This window comes from Melitaea cinxia, chromosome 8, assembly GCF_905220565.1.
Source record: "Melitaea cinxia chromosome 8, ilMelCinx1.1, whole genome shotgun sequence".
NCBI classification, from domain to species: Eukaryota; Metazoa; Arthropoda; class Insecta; order Lepidoptera; family Nymphalidae; genus Melitaea; species Melitaea cinxia.
Genome location: NC_059401.1, coordinates 14725920 through 14750796, shown reverse-complemented (window position 1 = coordinate 14750796; position 24877 = coordinate 14725920). Strand labels below are relative to the sequence as shown.

Below are 24877 nucleotides of genomic sequence, written 5' to 3'. Positions count from 1 at the left end.
AGATTTTCAGTCATTCAGACAGTCAGTTCAGCCTACTGCTGTCCACTGCTGGACATAGACCTCCCCAAGTTCACGCCAGACATCCCGATTTTTCTCAAACCTCATCCAGCCGGCATCGAAGATGGCACACATCGGCAATAAAGATTTTAACAAGAAAGTAATTAAAATTTTAGAACAGGCAAAATAAAAAACGTGTGTGTACTTACGTACGCGAGTAAGAAGTTAATATATTTTGTTGGTTAGCTAACTTCACACCGCTAACTTCTTCTTCGTTGACTATAGCTAACTTCAGGGTGTCGGATTTTTTTATGACGGTGTGCGCGCATTGTCAAAATTCACTCTCATCATTTTTCCCTACCGCCGCAAAAGAAGTATAACTTCAAAATAGGAAAAAGGAAACAGAAAAAGGAATAGGAAAAAGCTGAAATGACTAGACGGCACAAATATGCGTCACTAATTCCAAATTAAATCTTTGTGCCGTTTGCAGACGAAACACTTGGACCTTAGAGTAGCAGTGCAAAAATTTTTTTAAAAGAGGTTGAACTCGCCTTATAGGCTCCACTGGTGACAAGAGAGCTGGTGCATATTTGACCCAGAGAATCGGCATAGCGGTTCAACAGGGAAACGCTGCCCGAATTCTACCATTCTACGCGCGCGGACATGATTTGTACCATAACTATCTGTAAATATTTAGTTCTTAAGTTTTAATATGTATAATATTTTAAATAAATGTTTAAAGATAGGCAAATACTTAATATGGTAATTCTGACGTCGCTTTACGTAAGAAAAATATAATACATTGCATAGCTTACGAACCAAGTGGGTCCAAGTTATACTTAATACTTTGGAAATTATTTTAATAAATTCCTATGTAAGTATGTACATAATTATATAAATGAGTAATGAAATGTCTTATTATAAAATTCTTTCTTATATACCTGGAAAACACAGACCTTTATATTTCTTTTCATTTTAAATGTAACAAGAAGCAATTTTCAGGCGCATTGATAAAATCGATTTTTTTTTTAACAATAAGGCTATGGATTCTGCTGTAGTTTTTAATCATATTTTTATGGTATGTAGAATAGTACATAAAAGTTTCATTCATTATTATGTATACTAAATAATATCTCGGTCAGTATAGCAAAATATTTATTCTACTATTGTGTAGTTATTTGCCAGTTATACAAGTGTTTATAGTGGAACAGGTGGATGTATCGACGAAGCGTGCGATATCACTATCAGGGCCTGCGTGCGTCCTTATCTATTATTATTTATCAACGGTTATCAAAATGACTGTATAAAGCATTTCATAATACTATATATTCAAGGAAAATCGATCGGTCTGTTACAGTTTTAATATAATTTCTGAGATAGGTAGGGTAAATATTAGGGAAAGTTGAATTACACGCCGATTCCCAATGATTAATAAACGTTAATTTAGGCTCGTAATCACATTTCAGATTGTTACATAACAGAGTGATTAATGTTTACGGTTATGTTTTGTTCTGTTACTATGAGTAATGTAATGTTTTACAGCATTAAAAAGGCTAACATAGATAAAGTACCAAATGGAAAGGAGATTTGAGATAGCGCGCTAAGCAAGACTGTAAGGAATAAAAAAAAAAATAGTAAGAAAAATAGAGATAACTCATTATTAGTTAATCTTATATAGCTTTGTTTTCAGCACTATGTTTGCCGAGCCGTGGCCACCATTCGAGAACCTTCTTGCTCCACTGACAATCGGTTCTACGGCAGATGTGACCGACTCACTGCCTGAAGTGGCACAGTTTGCTACACTTCTGAACGATGTATTACATGTTAGTCACGTTCGTCTACTACCGGATGGTTTCATTTCGTATCTGGTCCCATAGTGAGATCCCGAGCATAGACCTTTCTAATGCTTTTTGAACTTTGCTTTCCAGATTATGCTAAACAATCAATCGATCTCATGTTTCGTACGCTTCCAATAGCGGGTTTTTAATTTGAATAGGCTTTATTTCAAGTTCTCGTTCAAGGTAATCTTTTATCAATATCAATTCTTGCAATCAGTGTATATTTGTGAACTTAAAAGGTTTTAAAAGAAGACATTTGGATGATGATGGATGGCTTATAAATGGAAAATTAAAAAATAAAATTTCATCTGAAACGGATAACTAACTCAAAACTCATACGTATTAGAATAACGGTCTATAGAAATTTATTGTGAATCGTGAAAAAATCTGCTTTTGTTTTTTTCTTTCCTTTTGTTATAGGGCACAAATTTCGATATATACCGAACTTAATTAAAAATATTATCAAAATGTTACCTACTAATATAACTGTTTGTCTTAGATAAAAAATATACAGGTCGAATCGATAACATCCGTCTTTTTATAGTCTGTTATTTATTATTTATAAGAAATTTTCAATTATGAATGAAAAATAGCAATGAATATGCAATGATTCATTTATCGGCAAATATTTTAAGCAAACACACGCATGATCTGTTAAGGTAAATCAATACATGTAATAAAAATGTAACGGGTCGTTGTCTGTACATTTAAGATATAGGTACGAGAAAAAATATTATTGGGACTTTTATCAACGCAAATAGAACCCAAAACAATCATGTTAGAATTTTTGTCTGTTTGTCTGTGTGTTTGTGAACACTAATCTCAGAAACGACTTATCCGGTTTAAATGTGGTTTTTACTAATATATTGTGGCAAGCTTAGCTTAACATTTAGTGTTTTCATGTCAATCGGTTTATAAATAAAAAAGTTATGCCAATTTAAAGAATCATGTTGAACATGTAAGGTCACTATTCCACGCAGATGAAGTCGCGAGCAAAAGTATTTAATAAAAATTGGTTCTTGTCTACTGGATTAACATTTTTTTTTATTTGGCTAATTAGATCGGCAAACAAACGTACGGCTCACCTAATGATAAGCGATTACTGTAGCATATATATAGACGCTTGTAACACCAGAAGCATCGCAAGCGCGTTGTCCTGACCTAACTAACCTACCGCCAATCCCCCCAGAGCTCTGGTCACCTTACCACAGGAACACAACACTGTTTGAAAGCAGTATTATTTAGCTGTGATCTTCTGTAAGGTCGAGTTACTTCCTCAGTCGGGCTGCTCCAGTTTTGAATAAGATATTTCCTGCTGTGCCCTACCTCAGTTATTTTATTTATTAATGCTACTTACTTTTGGGAAAATCTAAAATACTTAAAATTGATGAAATTGATATAAAGAAATGAGTAATCGTAGGTTATTAAGAATTTTACTATAACGCGAAAAAAAAAACTAGACCACTGTACTAGCGGAATCAGTCTGTAACCATCCCACTGTTGGGCAGCGGCCCGTTATTTATATATACATAGTAGGATTAAAGCTTAACCCACCACGCTTGAACGCGAATTACAGGTTGGCGGATCGTTTCCTGACTATGAGTAAAGACTATCAGGTGTTTGAGATAGCGACTCTATACAACACTAGTATGTTATAAAAATATATACCCACCATAAAATAGTATCAAAGTGCTTAAAAGTACGAAATTATTTTGATGTGGTAATTAGTTATGTTGTTAATTTTTCTTATCACGCCTTAAAAATCGTACGAAGCTACGACTATAGGAGCATTTTTTATTATTTCTAAAAACAGCGAAGTTATAAATCTAACTCAAATTATCAATACCAAAATGATAATAATAAATTTATACATCATCAATCTACTTTTAATATTAAAAATCGCATTTAAGTAATTCAAGAACACAAATGAACTGTCATTTACTATTACTACTGTAGAAACAGGAGAACCGGAGATTGTAAACAACGGCTAACTTACCATAGCAACGAGTTTTCCCCGCACAGTGATCCCAATCATTGGCGCAAACCGCACTTCTACTCCAGGCTCTACAAACAATTCCGCTTCTCTCTCCACAAGGAGATCATCCCGAAGAAGATACGGGCTACCGTCTCTTTTCCAGACCGTTCTACCACCCACCACCACACCGCCGGGCAACTCTGTTAGCCCTAAAGATTTGTTTAACATGTATGGGTCCGTCTCCTCCACACGAAACTCCTGACCATTACACCACACGATACACAAAAATAACACAAAAACTGTCCGCCACTTGTATTTTGTATCACTAAACTGACTATGTCTCTTCTGCACCCCCATTTCTTTAAACATTATCAAAAATTCATTTCCATATAATAATATTAATAACAATTTATATTGAAAATGTTAACATCGAACACACCTAGACAAACACATCACAGGTATACAATACTCGGTACACATAACTATAATAAATTGTTTTTAATATATAATAGTATTAATTTAAAGTTACGTTTTTTTTATCTATAAATTTTTCTAATAAAGTAATATCAAATCAACTAAACAAAGGTGGGGCTGTATACGGCGGCTATGGGAAACAAGCGAAAACGCGCGACAGCACGACCGTTGAACAAAGTAGTTTAGCCGGTTTTCGTATTGTATGAAGAGTTCCTCCTCCCTCCCTTTCCTCTTACCTCTTTCATTTTGTGTAAAGCCTCCTCCCTTCCAGTACGTACGTTCACACGTACTAAGTTCATTCATTCGCCTTTCACTTGCTTGAAGCATTCGTTTATATTAGTTCATTCATCCCCTATTCATGTTGTTGTTTAATAATATTATTAAATTTTAATATAATTGGATCAATATCACATTTCTAAAAGATTTTTATTATTATTTTACTACAGTAACTTGTTAATAAAAAAGCAATATTTATTAACTGGGTATATTTTATATTTATTTTTGTTAGTGGTAACATTTGCAATAGTCAATCAATTCCATTCGACTTCCATTCGTTCCCCATGTTCTTTCTTTACCATTCAATCATCAACTTCATTGATCCGTTTTTCATATTTTGAATAAAATAAAAATAGTTTTAAGTTCAGTTTCATAAAATAAACTAGAATATTTAGTTTTGATTTTAATTTTCATTAACCCAACGTTAAAAAAACATGTAAGTACACAAATTTTATGGTTATAAAGTTGATTTATATTTTCGGGTGTCGTGGCATCATTATTGACGTGACGACATCTTGTTTAGCCTTTGTATTTATGTATTTCACCGCAAACCTATATCTCATAGTTTAATATTTGGTTGTAGAAAAAACACCATGAGCTCAGGAGGAACTCGCGTGTATGTGGGCGGTCTCGTGGAGGGTATAAAAAAAGAAGACTTAGAACGAGAATTCGATAAATATGGCAAACTGAACTCCGTGTGGGTCGCTCTTAACCCCCCAGGCTTTGCTTTCATTGAATTCGAAAACATGCAAGAGGCTGAGGATGCTTGTAGCGCGATGAATGGTTTCGAAATGTTAGGTGCGACATTAAAAGTTGAGTTATCGAGAAAAAGGGACGGCCCTCGCCGCGGCGGCGGTAACTTCCGAGGTGGTCGCGGGGGTAACTTCAGAGGGCGTTCCTTTGGGGGTTCTCCAGGCGGTAGGTCGTTCGGGGGCGGTCGACCTTTCAACCGCAACAGCCAAGGCAACGGTTACGGGTCAGGCAACGGCGGTGGAAATTTCAGATCTAGGTCACCACTCTCTCGATTTTAATTTAATTCTAGCATTTAGTTAGGTTTAGTGTTATCGTAATCTGAAGCCTTCCATGTGTTAAAAAATTCAATGTTTGCTTAATACTGGGGGTAATGCTTCAATAATTATAATGAAGTTGATGTCTCAGGAATTAGAGGTAAGCTTTTTTTTTCATATTTATTGAGTTTTATAATTTTTTTGTTTGATGTGCCCAGTGTATAATTTAACTATAAATCAAGTTACGTTGTAATAAACTAGTAATTAAATTGAACAATAAGTACTTACATTAATTAATAAGTATTTCAACATCGAATTTTTTTAATTATCATACTAGTAACAGTTAACTTTGGCTCGCGGCCATGTGTCCGGTGTCCCCCCACGGTACCAACTGACAGATTGTGTGTCGACTACAACATGGTGTCCCCCATGGCCCAAACAGATAAAACTAAAAAATCAAGGCGGTGTTTAACGTGTTAAGTAGTTGCATGGGGCTTAGTACATTCAAGAACTAATAATTAAAACACATAATCTGCATAGCATTGTTTTAGTGGATTTCTTAGAACAATTACTGTAGTTATAGTGTTTGTGTTTATATTAATTGTGTACCTTAAGTATTATTTAAGTAACTAAATCACTTCCTCCTTTATTGAATCACTGGGCATTAGACTACAATCTTAAAATGTAGAGAAATGTAGATTTTATTGATTCAGTTTTAGTTCATTATACGAAAGTATTAAATAAATAAAGCTTGCAGTTTAATCTGTTGTGAAAGAGAGTTCCCTAGAAAACGTTGTTTCAACAATTTCAAGAAATTATGTTCCTATTTTATAAACAACATATTTAAAATATGAATAAATGATTAGTTTAAGGCATAATGTGTATTGTATTATTAAATATTTCAATCAAAGTTATAACACACTTGCGAAATGTATCAGTTTTACCACTTATATTTAATTACAATAATACACATTCATTTGGATGCAGTATCTGCAGTTCCGTGAGTACATGATTAATTGTCTTTGTTTGAACAACACAATCTTAAATTTTATCTGTAACACATTAACATATGTCGTCAACATTTACAGATAGTGGTATTTTTTATCCTTAAATTGTTATATATGCTAATTTATAGAAATTTTAGTGATTACGTTGTTTACTCTTTTTAATAATATTAATTTTTATCTGCTACTGTTAAATATATTATTATAAATCTTTAAAATGATCCATAATTTAGGCAGTAACAAATTTGTAAATGATTTCAAATGTAGGGTAGGAAACTATTGTTTGTTATCTCAACAATGGGTTAGGTTTTTTATTCTACCTTTTTTCAAGTTTTAGATTTAAATGTGAATAAAATGAAGTAAAGTTTATCACAATAATTATGGGGATTGTAATTTAGGATTTATTTTTCAATCATCAAGTTTGAATTTTTGAATAAAATTTAATTTTTCTAAATTCAGTATCCAACGTATTGTACAAAATTTTTAGATGTTTCTTCTGAGAAATTGAACCAATTTAGTCTATCCTTTTAAACCAAGTCTGGTAGCTTATAAATACCTAAATAATTATTTAAAGTTTGTCCGTGTTTTACATTATTTTTCCTGTTTCAAATGAGTTACTTTTGAATATTCTTGTAGGTGTAAGTGTGAAAATGACAAATTTTTAAAATAAAATCCATGTCTAATAAATTTTATACTACAAAAATGAAATCTGTAAAAAAAAGCAATTGTTGGGTTGTCTATTGTTTTCCTGGCATAACTACTGAGTTGTGGCTGCTATGAACCGGTATATTTATTTATATTGATACTAGTTATTTTCACTCACATGTTTTATAAATTAATTTTCATCAAAATGAGCAATGAAAAATCATTCCGAATATGATGACATAGAGATGTCTGTAAAATTCAGGTTTGAATGACAGTTGGGAAATAGAGCCTGGCCAGGAATTTTTCGTAATTTAATTTTAACATACTAAAGTAGATAAGAATAAATTTTATCCATTACACAGATGGGTGAAGATCAATTTAGAATAGTCTGTCTATTAAAGACTTCAATGCCATTAAATGTGCCATTGTAGAATATATTTTGTAACCTAGACTAATTGTAAGCATTAAGGATTTTGATTGATTTAGTAGACAATTTTAACAATATTTTAAAATATATTTACTAGACTTACATTAATATTAATCTCGTAGAGTAAAATTTTAGAAAAAAATAATAATATATATTTCGTAATATTATAGATCAATTTAACAGTTAATTCGGTGGATGAGTGTTGTATAAGTAATTTATTCAAGCTTTGCAGGGGCACACTAAACTGAACTTGAATATTTAATTTAAATTGCATATGTTATACATATTATTCTTGTAATTTTATAACAATTAAATGTTTTTTTTTAGTTATAAATTTACTTATTTGCCTAAATAAAAGCATACATAGTTATATTTTATAAAATGCTATAATATTTTTCTTTCGTTTCAGTTCCTCGGAATAAGTTCTCGAGTCTTCTAACGTCGAGACAAATGAACAATCTTCAGTATATCTTTAACATTTTACCTAAGCACTTTATGGGCTAAGTTTCCTTACATATAAATAAATGAAAACACAAATTCCAATTTGTCTTTTTTTTATTTTTATAAAATAATAAGTTACAAATATTTACTATAATTAACATTATGAGGGGCTACTTAAGCACGCCATAAGTAATTCCATTTTATTCAAAAAGTTCTTGCCCTCCATTTTTTCTAATTTAACTTCTTTGAACGCTCCACCAAGATTTTCCCATTTCTTGTCTTGAACTAGTTCACTAACAAAGAAGTCCTTTCTTGGCGATTGAGCTATGAACACTTGAATACCTACAGATGGCTCACATCTTATTGCTATCATTCTATCACCTGCAAAGGAGCAATAAATAAATTAGTTGAAATATAATAATAATAATACGGATGCAATAACCTAACTGTTTTTGAGTATTTAAAATAGAAAATAAAGTTAACTATTAGAGAAATTTTGAAATTGAGTAATTCAGTATTTTTACTTGAACTAACTTAAGTCTTGGGCTCAGTAATTCTTATACATATAATAAACATCTTAAGTACAAAGTACAAGTATATATTTGTATTTGTGTCATAATTCTAATAAATAAATAAATTTTCCAATATTCATTTGTTCCAAATTTGAAATGAGAATTTTTTTCCTAAAAAAGTGGCTATTCCTATTATATCTCAAATTATTAATTAATAAATTACCATTGGGTGAAGCAAGAAGGCACGAAGAAGCATTCCCCAGTGGTTCAACGGGTCCTGAACCCAAATGTGAGCTGCTGGCTAGTAGTTGCCAACCCATGCAGCGACCCACTGCTTGCACGGCAGTCATTTGGTGCTGGTATATCTGTTCAATAAAGATTTGTTTACAATAAACCGAATACCGATACATTAAAATGATGTATGGTACAAAAAGTGAGTGAACACTGACTGTACGTAAACATAATTATATGGTTAGCTTTAAGATATTAAATATCAATAAAAGATTGTCGACTTTGACACGTAATAAATAGGTAAAAACAAAAGGTGGAAAATTAAAAATTTAAATTGACCATGGGCAAAGCCCCTTTTTTGATTTTGTATTAATTAATACGTAATAAATATTTCGAATGAGAATAAAACATTCTGCTTAATTTAAATCTTAGAAAATAATTTATCTATCTATTTCGTTAAAAAAAATTATAGATGAAGTCTTCAATTTTTAGTGCTTATTTTTTTAGTAGAAACGTTTTTTTGAATATCCTTAAACTGAAAAATTATAATGATAAACGCTACATACTTTGTGACTCAACATGTCGATATTAAATCAATAATACAATTTTTTTCCAAATAAGTTTTTTCTTACTTGACAATATATTAGATCTCTAAGCTCCTGAAGTTCGTAAGACAAATGTCTCACTTTTCCATCTCGACATATACACTTCAGGGTTTTCTCCCCGACGTGGACCACTAGAGATGTTCGGCAGACGGCGTCATACCTATTGTGATAGAAAAAAAATAAAATAATTACTAGAATACTAAGATGTTACATTCATAAGTATAGTCAGGGAGACAGCAATGACAAATTATTTTCATCAATATTTCAAATAATTATAATAGGTACATAATTGTTTAAAGTTGCCATTTATTTTTGTATTACTTCTTTTTGCTATGTTAACATATAATAACTACATTATATATTATACCTAGATTATAGTTTAAATCTATTTAAGCGCTATAAATATATTTATTACTAGCTGTGCCCGGGACTTCGTCCGCGTGGAATTTAACAAAATAGATATTGTTCAGTTCGCAGTTATATATATATATATATATATATAAAACTAAAATAGAAGTGCCCTAAGTTACTCCTTATTACATCAGCTGCAGTCCTGGATTTACAAAGCGGCCTAGGGGGCAGCAGATTTTAGAGGACAGTCACTTGATTTCAGAGGATAAAAGTCAAACACGTCCATATAAAGTAAAGGAGGCCCATTTACTACAAATGGAAAATTATTATTTTAGAAAGGTGTACATAGAGCGGCAGAAATAAAGTGGCCTACACTCATAAAAAATATAAATCCGGCACTGATCAGCTGCTAGTGAAGGTCCCGTCAAAATTGGTCCAGTCATTTCAGAGATTAGCAGGAACAGATAGACAAACAGACAAAAATTGTAAAAAATGTTATTTTGGTATATGTACCACGTATACATTCATATGCATTTAATAAAAAGTTATTTTAATATCACAAACAGACCAATTTTATTTATTTGTATAGATAATCACACAAAAAAAATTAAATACCAGATTTGTTATTGTATTGTTGTTGTGATGAACAGATATATTTTGCTCACCCATATGCCATAATGTTGATTTTCACACACGACTGTGTTGGACTGTTTAGCGCGTTCCAATGTGATACTATTAGGGGATCTTTTACCTGAAATCGAGATATTTAATAAGTATATAGGTATGTATATTCCCTACGCTAAAGAAAAAAAATTGACAAAAAAATATATCTCAAAACTGCATACAAAACACAATATTCAAATAGGTATATATAGAATAAAATAAGAACAACTGAAAGTCAATTCCTACTTAACTTAGACCACCAAAGAAAATTTTAATAAATTAACGATGAAAAATTTGAACAATATATACATGTGTGTAGAGTAGATATTAGCTGATATTAGACATTATTAAAAAAAATATTAAGCTGACCTCTTTAGCAATAGTATCTAGTACATATTCACTGCGCCTGCGCATAAAGAAGTGTTGAGCTTGTTGTATGATCTGTTCCAGAAGCGACTGCTCTTTGCTCATGTCTAGTAACTCATAACGGTCAGCTGCCATTGGTCCTGGATATACGAACATTAAGAATGATATTATTACGTCGATAACTACAGAAAATTCGTTACAGCAAAAGCAATGGAAACATTCTAATACTAAACATTTAAATAAAATCCAAATAAATAATTATAATAAATTGAACTATAATACCTTTTGGTCTATTAGGTAAATAAAAGTAAGTTTTCATTAATAAAATATACATTTACTTATTTAAATAAAAAAGTTTTGTCAAAAGTATCGTACATAGAAAGTAATTTGTAGTAGCAAGTATGAATGAGAAATTACGAATTGCAGTAATTGATTAGTGGTGGTGGAGTATAAATTAGTGACAAGCAATGAGAATACTGTGCTAAGTAGGTGTAATGAGTATAGTAAGGTACGCAAATTTTATGCGATTAGATATAAATGTAAAAAGATAAGTATGAAACGGGTTAAAAAGTGGTAAGTTTATAACATTTATTTTCTTTTTCTCAAAGAAAAAAAACCTACTTTAAATACGCATTATTTGGAGTAACTCCAAAATTACTGACCCGATCTCTCAAATTTTAATGAGTGGTCTCATGACAAGGATTAGCTTTCAAAAGAAAAGTGACGGACTTGACAGTGGCGTGTAGTAAGTGTTAGGTATATTTTTTGAAAAAAAAAAGGCCGAAGTAGAGAAGGCCGCGTATTGACGCCTGCAACACTAGAATTTCTGGAAGCTCTGGTCATATTGCTCCCCACAGGAACACAACACTGCATGAAAGCAGTACTATTTAGCTGTAATTTGCTGTAAGCTCGAGGTACTTCCCCAGTCGGGATGTTTCCCGCTGTGCCCTACATCAGCTAAAGAAGAGAAGTTAAGAGAAGTGGTGTGCGAGTGTGTGTGGGTGCGAGTTACCCGCGAGCGAGCGCCGCTTGGAGGGCCCGAGCGGGCCGGTGGCGGGGTGCGGGAAGGGGTGGTGCGTGTTGGCGTGGTGCAAGAGAAGTTAAGAGAAGTGGTGTGCGAGTGTGTGTGGGTGCGAGTTACCCGCGAGCGAGCGCCGCTTGGAGGGCCCGAGCGGGCCGGTGGCGGGGTGCGGGAAGGGGTGGTGCGTGTTGGCGTGGTGCAAGAGAAGTTAAGAGAAGTGGTGTGCGAGTGTGTGTGGGTGCGAGTTACCCGCGAGCGAGCGCCGCTTGGAGGGCCCGAGCGGGCCGGTGGCGGGGTGCGGGAAGGGGTGGTGCGTGTTGGCGTGGTGCAAGAGAAGTTAAGAGAAGTGGTGTGCGAGTGTGTGTGGGTGCGAGTTACCCGCGAGCGAGCGCCGCTTGGAGGGCCCGAGCGGGCCGGTGGCGGGGTGCGGGAAGGGGTGGTGCGTGTTGGCGTGGTGCAAGAGAAGTTAAGAGAAGTGGTGTGCGAGTGTGTGTGGGTGCGAGTTACCCGCGAGCGAGCGCCGCTTGGAGGGCCCGAGCGGGCCGGTGGCGGGGTGCGGGAAGGGGTGGTGCGTGTTGGCGTGGTGCAAGAGAAGTTAAGAGAAGTGGTGTGCGAGTGTGTGTGGGTGCGAGTTACCCGCGAGCGAGCGCCGCTTGGAGGGCCCGAGCGGGCCGGTGGCGGGGTGCGGGAAGGGGTGGTGCGTGTTGGCGTGGTGCAAGAGAAGTTAAGAGAAGTGGTGTGCGAGTGTGTGTGGGTGCGAGTTACCCGCGAGCGAGCGCCGCTTGGAGGGCCCGAGCGGGCCGGTGGCGGGGTGCGGGAAGGGGTGGTGCGTGTTGGCGTGGTGCAAGAGAAGTTAAGAGAAGTGGTGTGCGAGTGTGTGTGGGTGCGAGTTACCCGCGAGCGAGCGCCGCTTGGAGGGCCCGAGCGGGCCGGTGGCGGGGTGCGGGAAGGGGTGGTGCGTGTTGGCGTGGTGCAAGAGAAGTTAAGAGAAGTGGTGTGCGAGTGTGTGTGGGTGCGAGTTACCCGCGAGCGAGCGCCGCTTGGAGGGCCCGAGCGGGCCGGTGGCGGGGTGCGGGAAGGGGTGGTGCGTGTTGGCGTGGTGCAAGAGAAGTTAAGAGAAGTGGTGTGCGAGTGTGTGTGGGTGCGAGTTACCCGCGAGCGAGCGCCGCTTGGAGGGCCCGAGCGGGCCGGTGGCGGGGTGCGGGAAGGGGTGGTGCGTGTTGGCGTGGTGCACGGCGCGCAGCAGCTGGTGCAGCGAGTGCTCCAGCACGTGGTCGTGCTCGTTCTTGCTGCCGCGCTCCTCCGGCTGCAACACGTGCCGCTGCATTGACGGGTGCTCGTGTACCGCGGGCCAGCGCCTGCTCTACTCACCACTACACGTGCCGTGTAGGCGCCTAAATACCGGTGGTTTGCAGGCTCAATTTCCGCTCGGGATGGATATTTGTATTTGTACAAATATTTGTTTCCAATTTGGAGCACATTTATTCTCATTCTGAATTAAACTGTCGGGCCCGGTTGTTATCATAGATATCTGATAGCGATCGTTATTCATAGTAGTGTCATAATAGGGAATATATCCGCCAACCCACAGTGGAGCAACGTAGTGGAATAAGTTCCGACTCTCTCATCTCATTCTTCATGAAAAGAGGCTATGTCTTGCAGTGTGAAGTCACAGGGGTAAATCAATCAAGCTAGCACGAATAATTTAGCCTATTTTACAAACCATCAAATAAATAAAAACCAATTCACAATAATTAACCTAGGGTTTACTCCAGTTTAGAACATCTGGAAACACATATAATACACAAGTAGAAACGCCGAGACCACGGCAAATATCTATATAACCATTACAAATGTTTGGTATGAGCGAGGGTCGAACCCGCAACAAATTTATGTGGTAATAAAAGTAGCTATTTAGTACACTGCTAGTACATACATATGTAGTTTTTTTACTTACAATTCAGAAACTGAAATACCGATAGTGGTTATTTTTTTGCTATGCAAACATATTTTAAGGTATTAAAAAAAATCAGCCTTACAAAAGTTTAATTTTTTGCTGCTTGTCTCTCAGACTATTTTAGGTAGCTACAACGATGCAAGTACAATTTGCAAACCTTTTTATTACTGGCTAAGAAGAAATTACATAACACAATTTATTGATTTGATGAAGTTTTCAATATGTGTATTGTGTCAAATAAAAATACTTTTAAGTAAAGTTAAATATGTTTGTTTTGCAGTTGTAGAGGTATTAACCAAATGACTTAAATATATTATTCTGAGAAAGTAAACAATGTCTTCAAAAATCGGCCTCTTAAAATAGGCGTTGAAGATTAAATTAGAATGTAATGTATTAGCATTATAATATAGCATTTTTTCATATCTATATTGAAAAAAATGAGGAATTAAAGTAAACGCTGTAGTGAACTTCCTTATCCATGTAAAATTTTCAATAAAAAAAATGCCTAAAATATCTTTCAATGTAACATGGTCACATAAAAAAATCTTATAAATGATTCATAAAAATATAATTTGTTTTTATAAAACTTACCTTAACTGTTTCAGGATTATTATTATTCTGTCCATTATTGTGACAAAGTCCAATTAACAGTTGGATTCCCGGTAAAACCTGTAAATTTTAACCTGTATTAACTGACATTTTAAGCAATTTATTTATACTAATACTTTAGATAACTAAGGTATGGTTTTTCTGGCGGTAAATGATTGTACACATGGTAATGGTAACAAGCACAAACACACACACACAGGAAATGAGGCTTACCATCCTTTACCCAACTGTCAATAGAGCCCTACCTTACTCACAACAGAAATACAATACTACTTGAAAGCAGTGTTACTTGGGGGCCATCCATAAATTATATCACACGTTAAATGGGGTTCGACGAAGTGTGACATTGTGTGACAAGGGGTTCCAAAATTTTGTGACATCACATTTCCAAATATAATAATATCTAAACTAAGTACAAAAACATGATATTTCAACTTCCTGTCAATAACTAACTTAACCCTTTAATCGCCGAGCAATAATTCGCGTGAAGTGCCTGTAGCGCCAGCAACCTTTAGGTACAATTTTGCATAGTGTTGTAAAGTATAGTTATCGATAAACAAAGTAATGAAATAAATAAAAATTAAAAAAAAAAAAAAAAAAAAAAAAAAATTAATCAAAGGTTAATTTCTTTATTAAGTATAGTACTTCACATTAATTAATCTTCAAACATACGTGAATCAAGGCTTCTGGATTCTGAGTTGCGGTGAAGTACCGATGCATGTTAAAAAAAAAAAATAATAACAATATATGGAATAACAAAAGCACGGGCATAATAAGCCTGTGGATATATCACATAACTAAAAAAAAAAAAAAAAAACCATACGTGAATCAGTCTTTAAACATGCTTAATCAGTCTTGATTGTTATTTCTTCATAAAAAATTAATACTCTGGAGATGGACATGGGCTGAAAGTCTCTTGATTTTGTGTTAATTTGTGTTAAGTCTTTTGCACGAGCATTACGTATTATAATTGTATTTGCAGGCAAACGGAGAAAAACCAACTTCAATTATATCGACAAGTAGTACAACGTAAGTAGACGAAAAAATACTCGAGTGAATACGCACTATCAAAGATTACTCCAACAGATCTCGATGAAATTTAAATGTGACCACATGATAAGCATCGGCTTTCGATTAAATTAAAAATCAAAAAAATCGGTACACCCAGTAAAAAGTTATGCGGATTTATGAGTCCCTCGATTTCTCTAGGATCCCATCATCAGATCCTGGTTTTCTTATCATGGTACCAAACTAGGAAAATCTCCTTTGCAACAAAAAAAGAATTATCAAAATCGGTTCATAAACGACGGAGTTATCCTCGAACATACATAATACATATATACGGTCGGATTGAGTAACCTCCTCCTTTTTTTAAAGTCGGTTAAAAATGATGTTCATACATCTATGACAGACACGGAAAAAAATAACCTACCGATTCAATATCACTCTCCGTTGAATTGCCACTACTACAAATAGCATTGTTTGATTTCTGAAATATATCTCATTTTAAGTGAATGTTAAATTATTATGAGAAATAAAGTTCTTTAATCCTATATTTATTAGTTCTTCGTCGTCGTATAATCACCGTTTCTCACTGCACAATAAATTTAAATAAAACAATTTAATAAAATATATAATTATCTCTTCGTCCATATCAAATTCTTCGTCTGACACAAATTCGTCATCGTCATCACCTTCTAGAATTCGTATTAATTCCTCAGCAGTCGTCATGGTAAATTTCAATTTTAAAAACACGAACGTAAAACTAACTCACTACTATATCACAAAAACACGCGCAACACTAATGGAAAATTCCATACGATTGTGACGTCATGAGCGGTCGTGTTTATCCGACACAGGCGCTGGCTATGTACTGGCGTAAAGGACTCAGTCTAGGGATGTGAATTAGCATTTATAGTTGTCCGTAGAAAAATAACTAAATAGCTAATTTCTTACAAAATATAGATTTACACAGAGCAAAAACAACACGTTAACGTTATTGAATAAGAATTAAATACTTAATGTAATTTTTTTAATTCAATAACTTGGTATTTAATATAATATTTTTGTTTATGAATATTCCATATCTTATAAATTCTAACATTATGTCTCATCACTACTGTCGGATAAATACGACACAGGCGTTGGAAGTCAATACACTTTCTCCGGGTTAATATTAGTAAATTTACCTTAATTGAAATAGTTTTTTTTTTTTGTTTTTGGATATAGTAAATCTAAACTGAAACACTAATTAAAAGGTTGAATAGATAAACTTTCGAAAAAAAAAATGTATTTTAGGCTAAAACATCATAATACGTTTAGAAATTGAATATATAATACACAGGGTTTTGTGTCGGATAAATCAGACTCAGGCGGAATGAGCCCGAAAGTTTTTGTCGGATAAATCCGACTCAGGCGGTGAAAGGGTTAAAAAAATAAAGTTTTGTTTTGTTGGCAAATTGACTTTTATTAAAATGAAAATAAAAATATGAGACTGTCATCAATTTGCTTAAGGCAAATTGTAAAACGTGTGACGTCACACTAGGGTATCTCATAAATGTGACCATCTGCTACAAGGACGGGGGAGGGATCGAAAAATCGACAAATTCGTGTGACGTAATTTATGGATGGCCCCTTGGCTTAATATTTAAAATTATAAATAATAAAATGCGCAAGCCATTAATCACATCGTAAATGAGTATATGGCCACTTGGGTTTTTCCCACCTTCAAGAATATCCCATTCTAGACGTGGCACAAAACTTAACGTAAGGCACAGTTCAGCAGCCTATTTTTTGAAGTAAGATAAGAAAAAACCTTGCAAAAAAAATAATACAGATTATTATACTTACAGTTGCCATAATTTGGTTTCCAACGACCATATGTGGTATAGATGCGTCCAACTGAACTGCCTCTGCTGCCATTCTTGCGAATAATTCCTTACAAAACAATACATTTTGAGCGGCTTCAAGTTTTTGTTGCCAATGTAACTCTGCCCCTTCTCCGGGCAATGTACCCGGACAGTTTAGTGCTGACGAACTTAGTGTGGCTGTTACTACCTCTTCTTGTTCTGTAAAAAATATTTCTAGAATTGTCGTATTATTGAGGTACACTATGTTAATAAAATATTAAAATAAAAATAAGCAGTTGAATTTCTTGTTATTCTTCTCAGCAGGATCTACATTTCGAATCAGAGGTAAAATTACGTTAACTATAATTATAATATGCAAAATAATAATGTTCAAAAGTGTTCTGGAAGCCTTAATGTTGAATTTTATAGTTACTGATTTAATTTCGGATTTAGATGTGTTACCCATAAACTTAGTACCGTTCAGTGCAGTTTTTGTTCAGTTTGATTAATTGTCAGGTTGAGTAATGTCGTCACATTTTTTTATAATTTCTTACATCAATAAATTTTTCATTAAAATTTTTATATACTTTAGCCAGAAAAACTTTTTTCTATTTCAGCCACAAGCTTGTAATAAATAAAAATTTGCTGGAAAATTACCTTTCTGACAAACCACGGATATGAAAGCCACTCCCTGTAGTTCTGGGGGTACAGTGACACGTAGTGCAGACGGTGTGGGTCCAGATGCGTTCATACTCATAGCTGCTGCTATTTGTTCTTCTGGAGCTTTTGTTACCTGCGTTAAAATATTTCTGTGTTAATTTTTTTACGAGTTCTAGCAATTTAGTAATAATGTAGTGTTCTAGTAAGACTGAAACTATTATGTCTATATGTGTATTAGTAAGAGGGAAACTATATGTCTGTCATATTTTGTATATATTTACTACTTTATAAAGATATCCATTACAAATTACATAGTACCTAATTTTTTAAATAAAATCTTCATAAGCACAATCACATTTAAAATTTTGGATTGATTTAGGTTTTGACAAAAACACTGATTACATTCACAATGACGCATTTTTAAATTATGTTGCCAATGCTTTATTAGATATGAAAACAATATTTTCTAGTAAGCAATAATAGTTATTATAATTAAATATTCATACCTCAAAAACTCCAGTCTGACTAAACTTCGAACCAGCAGTTCTGTAACTGAGATCACCGACAATCGTATTCGATACTTTCTTGAGCCTCCAATTTTGTCTGAGACGTAACAAGTCTATGTGAAAGTCTGGCATATTACGTGTCATCCTCATTGTCTCACTTGCTCGTAGTCTTTCAACTCCATTTAGCAAGACGGCCCCTGCCGCTGATAATGCTTTTTTCCGACCGTAAACTTGAACCATGGGACGGCTTTCTATAGAATCTGGTTGTATTGGATCAAGAACCTGAAATTTATAAACACATTTTATTGAAAGCATGACAAAAAGTATTTTATATAGCTCTAAGTGTTAGTGTACAATTCCATCATTAGTAAACAAATCCAGAGATATTTAGATTATTAATCAGCACTTAATATGTAAATAAACATTCAAGAGTGATATAAACACTTTTTTAAGTTAAAAATGTTATAGATTACATAAAAAAAAAGAAAATCATGTCATTTACCATATATCTCTTTTCCTTGGCTATGCTTAACACATCAGCTAGCACACATACTTCTGTCAAGGCATTCCTCAATTTGTTTCGAACGGAGTCCCAAGGCCACAGACTTGACTGATACCCTGGTTCCTTATCTTCTTCTGATTTTACATCCAAACTACTTTCTCCTTCTTTTTTGACGTTACAGAACTCATCATCGGATTTGGAAAAATCTATTTTCTGTGCTAATCGAGCTAAGTTCTCTGACATAGACAGGGGTCTGCAATTGGGATTAAAAAAATGATTTCAGTCAATTGAATGTTTAATTGAATGAAAATATATTACACAAAATAATACATATATATATATATATGCAAATGTATAATATAATTTTATGGAACTATTTGCTTGCTATTTTGATTGTGATTATTATTTTTTTTTTAAAGTAAAGTTACTACCTTCTAAGTTAACGTGAGTTTTAAAATAGGACCAGAAGATGCGAGATTAGAATAAAAAAAAATTAGACATTGCAAATAGTTCCATAAAATTATATTATACATTTGCAGTACAGTCGCCTGGCGATTGAGATTGTATTCTATAATATATATATATATATATGAGGTTATTTAAAAGCGATATATAAAAACAAGTTGTTTTGTAAAAACAAATGCATGCACTGTAATCATCCTACTTGCGATTGGTAGATGGATGAAATAAAACAGTTATTAACACTTACGCTTGATATATTTCTTGTCCATCGTAAGTAATTTCTTGTATTTGGTTTTCTATAGGGGCTTCAATTGATATGTTTACAGAATTTGCCATTTCTTAAATGGGATGAAAACGATATTCATTAAAACATATCAAAACTTCTTTCTTGAATTCCTTAATTAGTACAAATTATACGTATTACTATACGCAATATTGAATTTGTAAATTTGTTTACTATCTAAGTTACAAGACTACATATAGTTTTGTAAATTTAGTAACACTGTTATCTTCTCGTTTTTATTGCATTATGACGATGACATTTACAGTTCAATATTCCTAACTGTCATGCGTAAATTCGGATACTTTCTCTTCTGTATTTTGTCTAATATTTTTGAAGTAAAACTTCTTTATGCGGGACTTGGGGAGAAAGCTGTTGACTGTGTGACGAGATCGTTACGAAAAGTTTTCTTAGGCGAGGCGAACAGAAGTTGAGAGGGAGATATAAGTTAGATGGAACTAAAGACATTTTATTTTAGTCGTGTGGTCTAAAGCACACTCGTTTTTTACTAATTTATTGTTTTATACATTATCGTTATATTTTTTATTAATATTAGTCGTTTATATACGAAAAAAAATTTCAGAATAATAAAAAAACGGACAACAATTAAACCTATTTGAATTAGCTTTTATTTAAATTGATTTTATCGCTAATAATTAGTTTAGTAACATTATGTATTTTCAGTTGCTATATATGTCAAATATTTGAAACAAATTGCTATTTAAGAACGTGTATCATCACATGATATGTATTCTTCTGCCAGTTGTGAAACAATCAAACCATTTCATTTAAATAGGATAAATTAGCAAAACTAGGCTTTTTTATAATAGTTAATTCACAGTAAATTAAAAAATTAATCAAAAATATTAAAAAATATAACACGGGCAAATAGTACACAAGTTAGTTATAATTTTGTCCAAATAAGATATTAGAATTGAAATTCTTCTGTTTTCTGTAAAACTTTCCGAATATTTAATCTAGCGCAAGTTGGTTGTGTATCCGATTGTGTAGTAAATCTGGATAGGACAACATTTTGACATTTCTGAAATTTCGGTGGTTCTGTTTCGTCGTGGAGAAGAGAGTATGTGTGAAATGGTCGTGTTTTAGAATATTTTGAAAAACTCTTTATCATGTGTAGCTGTTTAAGTTAGTTATTCATAAATTAGTAGTATTTTTTGTTGTCTAAATATAAATTCGTGCCTTCTCGCTGTGTGAACCTTCATTAGATATCCAAGACAGATTTGTGCCCAGGGAGGAAGATGACGGTTTTTATCAACGATAGTATTATTGTTTCTGTATAATAGTGTTTATTATCCAAAATGACTACGACTACAAAATCGGCTAAAGTATCTTTAAAACCGATTGAAGTACCTAAGGCTTTGCAGGAAGGAGAGAAGTTCATAAAGTGGGATGAGGTACGTATCATATAAGAAATTTTGAAGAACTGGATTTGTCAACTTAACCTTAACTTTACAAGTTTTGATTTGTAAAGTTAAAATTTTACAAGCAAAGCATAAGAAAATTACAATAAAATAAAAACTGTGTAAATTTTAAATTATTATCCTTTTATGTTTTGTTTCATTAAATAGTACTGTACTAGAAATGTTTACTTTATAATTTTATTCTAATAGAATTCTAGTTATTTCTTTTTAATATAAATATTTTATTAATAAACTATAAAATAGTAAGTAATGTAAAATTTCATTTAATTGAATGTTGTAAAAGAGAAATCATTTTTTAAATTAGATATTGTTATACACGAAATTGAGAGATTGTTTTGTTTTTTGATTTTTAAAAGTTACAAATATAATTTAAATAAAATTGAATAGAGGTGTTAATTTTATAGTGGAACTGCTAAATTTTGTAATTAAATATTTTTTATTACATACTTTTTGAGCTTAGTTTAAATATTAAATGATAAATTAAAACTGAAAACATATATTTGTTAGATTTATTATTCAAAATTAAAATAAAAAAATATTTTATTCTAGTGGGCTTTAACAGTAATTTTGAACTGTTATTTTTAACTAAACTGTTATTATATTTACAACTTAAAATTATGTTTGTTGTAATTAAATTTTTAAATAATTGTAAATTTATCTGTATTAGCACTAGTTAATTAGCCATTATTTAAAAAATAATAATAGCAATTTTAATTATTTTGTATATTTTTATTACTTTTATAAATGTAATCAAATGATACATATCTTACGATAATAATATAATTATTTTTGATAACATAAATATAGTAAAGAAGAGGCAATAATATTGATAGTGTCAAAATTGTTGTCTCTTTACAATTCTTATGTTATACAATTTTTGACTATTTTAAATCATAAAAATAAGGTAACTTAAAAATTAAATTATTATTAAAATAAATATTATTATTTTGTAATTTTTTCTATTAAGGGAGCAGTCATAAACCGCTTAGTCATATTTCAGCTCTTCTAAGACCCCTTCCTCCCCTCATGGAGCCTAACGTCCCTTTTCCTGTCACCCCTTCCCCGATGGAATGTGGGTTTTTAAAAAAAAGTTTATTTTAAAGGAATAATAATAATTTTTGCTTCATATATTTATATATATTTATATTTATAAACAGTCTGACTCAAATGGTGGCTTTAGTCACTCTTCTAGGTTATCGATTATTGGGATATTTTCTTTATAAAATAATAATATAAAGCACTAACCAATGGATCATTTGGATAAAAATTTTCATCAGAAGAAAACTATGTAGCTTTGCTCTTACCTCCTCCTCGTTATATAGCTCAGCGTAGCATTCAAACTTATCCCTCTTCCCCCTCAACCAGACTCTGTGGTTTATGGATGCTCACTTATTTCTTTAAATACATATATTCATTTTGTAAATTATCTATTTGTTTTAATTAAATTAATGTCTTTCTGTAGGACTCAGGTACTGGCCTCCCCGTCACACTACGGGTGGACCCTAAAGGTTTTTACCTGTACTGGACGGATCAGAATATGGAGGTGGAAATGTTGGATATCGCCACCATCAGAGATGTGAGAACTGGGGTGTATGCTAAATTACCTAAGGTAAGTTATTAATCTTCATTCATATATATATGATACTAATATTAAAATTAGCTATAACAGTCAGCTGTTACCTATAATAGAAGCAATATGTGGATTACCATCAGAAGAGACCATTTGAAATATAGGTGTAATGACCCGAAAATTAATAATTGTATTTTATTACGTAACTTTTTCCCGTCTTTCAAAGTGTATTCATTACATAAAGTTGGAAAAACGATAAAAATTCACAGTTATTAGTTTTAATAATTACGTAATTAATCACCCACTTTCGGATTTTGTCTTATTCATATTTTATTGCATCATACATAACCTATGAGGTTGTGTAATAATGTGTTAGGTATTTAGTGTTTATTGTTAGTATTTTAGATGTGTTGTTAACAAATCTAAAATTTATTGGTTTCCTATTGTTAATATGTTCGGCATTTAACAAATATATCAAATTAGCTAGCTGGCTTCATACCGCCATATTTATTTTTCGTTCAGTTCAGCCTATTGCAGTCCACTGCTGGACATAGACCTCTCCAATTTCGCGCCAGACATCCCGGTTTTCCGCAATCATCATCCAGCCTACACCAGCAATCTTACGTAGATCGTGGGTCCAACGGGACACTGCGTTTGCCTAGACGCGGTCTCCACTCTAGGACCCGTCTGCTCCAACGGCCACCGGTCCTGCGACACAGATGACCAGCCCACTGTCACTTCAACTTGCTAATACTGTGGGCTATCTCGGTTACTTTCGTTAGTTAGCGGATAGTCTTATTTCTAATCCTATCTTTGAGAGAAACCCCAAGCATAGCCCGTGCCAGTGTACGGTTCCATTTCCATTTATTTTTCGTTAATTTCGAATTAAATATATATATATATGGGCGATTCTCTGTAATCTTGTAATCGGCTGTCCCGACCGTTTTTTTCAAAAAGTAATTTAATTATTTAAAAAAAAATCACTCAACAGTCCTCCCGTGACCATGGTTGCTGTAAAGTATCCGAAACGTCGGGAATCAAAAGTTAACAATAAACCGCGATAAAATCCGAAAAAAGTGTTTTATTAAAAAAAAATCACTCCTAATGAAACTTTAGCCTCGAAACTTTACGAGCCCATTGTTTTTAGAACCATAACTATTTTAATTTTTTTTCTAGACGTGATAGAAGCTCTAAAAATACAGTCCCCAGGCTGTCCCCATCACTGTATTTCCGCCTAGAAACGAGATTTACGAAAAAGTTATTGAAACTACGTACATTTGGCAGTTAATATGATAAGAAAAATAACAAAATTAATATTATTTTCTTAAAACAAGGTCTCGTTACGAATTTTATTATATTAGTAAACACCTGTTAACTTTGTCCCCAGAATTTTTAAACAGTCCCCTGCCAAAAATTTAAATCCATAATTAAAAAAAACATGAATATTTACAAACATTTTTTAGAGATAAACGAAAGGCAATTATTGTTAAGTTGGACGCCTTGCCGAATGCGGCGACAAAACCTCATTTTGTTTAGTGTCAGAGCGGCATTTGTGGTGTGAACTCGCGTTTGATCCGCTACCGCACACAGTCCTCTGGTAAGTAATAATATTTGTATGTTAATTACTTTAATTATTGCTTTATCGTTCATTGTTTTATTATCTATGTCTAAATTGATCATTAGATTCTTAGAAAACTATTTTACATCAGTTTTGTAAATATTGTCAAATCTAACCTTAATACACAGTCCCCTGGCAACAGTCCTCTGTCTGAAGATGCAGCAGGGGACTTTTTACACAACAGGGGACTGTGTATTTTGCGTATTGGTTATTATTTCTATGTATTGTTTGTGTTAAATTATCCACTAGTATATTTTTTTAATGTGAGAATCATCAAAGTATCATTGCTTCGCGTTATTTTCCTTTATAAACTTATATTATTTTACACAGGTCTATCGAAAACACATACACTATGGTTCCTAAAAAGAAAAAGTTATCCCGAGAGGAATTACTACAGAAAAAGAGATAAGCAGAGCGACTACGATACGAAATAAAAAAAAATACCCTGAAAAGAGAGAACAAATGAGAAAAAAGGAGAAGTTGAAGTAGCAAAAGAAGGAAGAAAAAGGGTTGCGAAAATTAGTAAAGGACATAACACCTCGTGACCACAGAGCTGCCTTAAAGAAGTGGAAAGAACATTGTACTGTAT

At 33.4% G+C, this 24877-nt stretch overlaps 4 protein-coding genes and 1 long non-coding RNA gene across 5 annotated transcripts in view; 3 read left to right on the top strand and 2 right to left on the bottom strand.

Moving 5' to 3' along the window:
- LOC123655890 (protein bark beetle) overlaps positions 1-4171 on the bottom strand; it is a 51059-nt gene extending 46888 nt beyond the window's left edge. Inside the window, exon 1 of the mRNA XM_045591636.1 lies at positions 3832-4171. Coding sequence (XP_045447592.1) covers positions 3832-4167 — 336 coding nt within the window. The 5' untranslated portion in view covers positions 4168-4171. The remainder of the gene's footprint in view (positions 1-3831) is intronic.
- Positions 4172-5153: 982 nt separating this feature from the next.
- LOC123656069 (RNA-binding protein Rsf1) lies at positions 5154-5591 on the top strand. The gene has a single exon (XM_045591793.1). It carries the CDS (start codon positions 5154-5156, stop codon positions 5589-5591), a length of 438 nt encoding a protein of 145 aa, XP_045447749.1.
- On the top strand, positions 5589-8186 carry LOC123655893. The gene is made up of 2 exons (XR_006743462.1): positions 5589-5727; positions 8053-8186. It is a non-coding gene; the product is annotated as an uncharacterized LOC123655893 (long non-coding RNA).
- Positions 8185-19936, bottom strand: LOC123655892 (mediator of RNA polymerase II transcription subunit 17). The gene is made up of 12 exons (XM_045591638.1): positions 19626-19936; positions 18917-19169; positions 18415-18696; positions 17906-18041; positions 17250-17467; positions 14382-14459; positions 12986-13118; positions 10816-10952; positions 10449-10534; positions 9460-9592; positions 8820-8961; positions 8185-8465 (listed from the first exon to the last, which is right to left on the bottom strand). Exons 1-12 carry the CDS (start codon positions 19712-19714, stop codon positions 8245-8247), a joined length of 1908 nt encoding a protein of 635 aa, XP_045447594.1. The 5' UTR covers positions 19715-19936; the 3' UTR covers positions 8185-8244.
- Positions 19937-20702: 766 nt separating this feature from the next.
- LOC123655891 (1-phosphatidylinositol 4,5-bisphosphate phosphodiesterase classes I and II) overlaps positions 20703-24877 on the top strand; it is a 128216-nt gene continuing 124041 nt past the window's right edge. The window contains exons 1-2 of the mRNA XM_045591637.1: positions 20703-21073; positions 22563-22709. Coding sequence (XP_045447593.1) covers positions 20978-21073; positions 22563-22709 — 243 coding nt within the window. The 5' untranslated portion in view covers positions 20703-20977. The remainder of the gene's footprint in view (positions 21074-22562; positions 22710-24877) is intronic.

Bases quoted from the DNA above. Each gene is read 5' to 3' on its own strand.
- LOC123656069 (XM_045591793.1), top strand. From the start codon at position 5,154: ATGAGCTCAGGAGGAACTCGCGTGTATGTGGGCGGTCTCGTGGAGGGT.
- LOC123655892 (XM_045591638.1), bottom strand. From the start codon at position 19,714: ATGGCAAATTCTGTAAACATATCAATTGAAGCCCCTATAGAAAACCAA. The intron at 10,953-12,985 runs GTAACTCGCACC...TCGTATATCCAG, and splicing joins CAAGCGGCGCTCGCTCGCGG to GACCAATGGCAGCTGACCGT. The intron at 9,593-10,448 runs GTGAGCAAAATA...CTATCACAATAG, and splicing joins ATCAACATTATGGCATATGG to GTATGACGCCGTCTGCCGAA.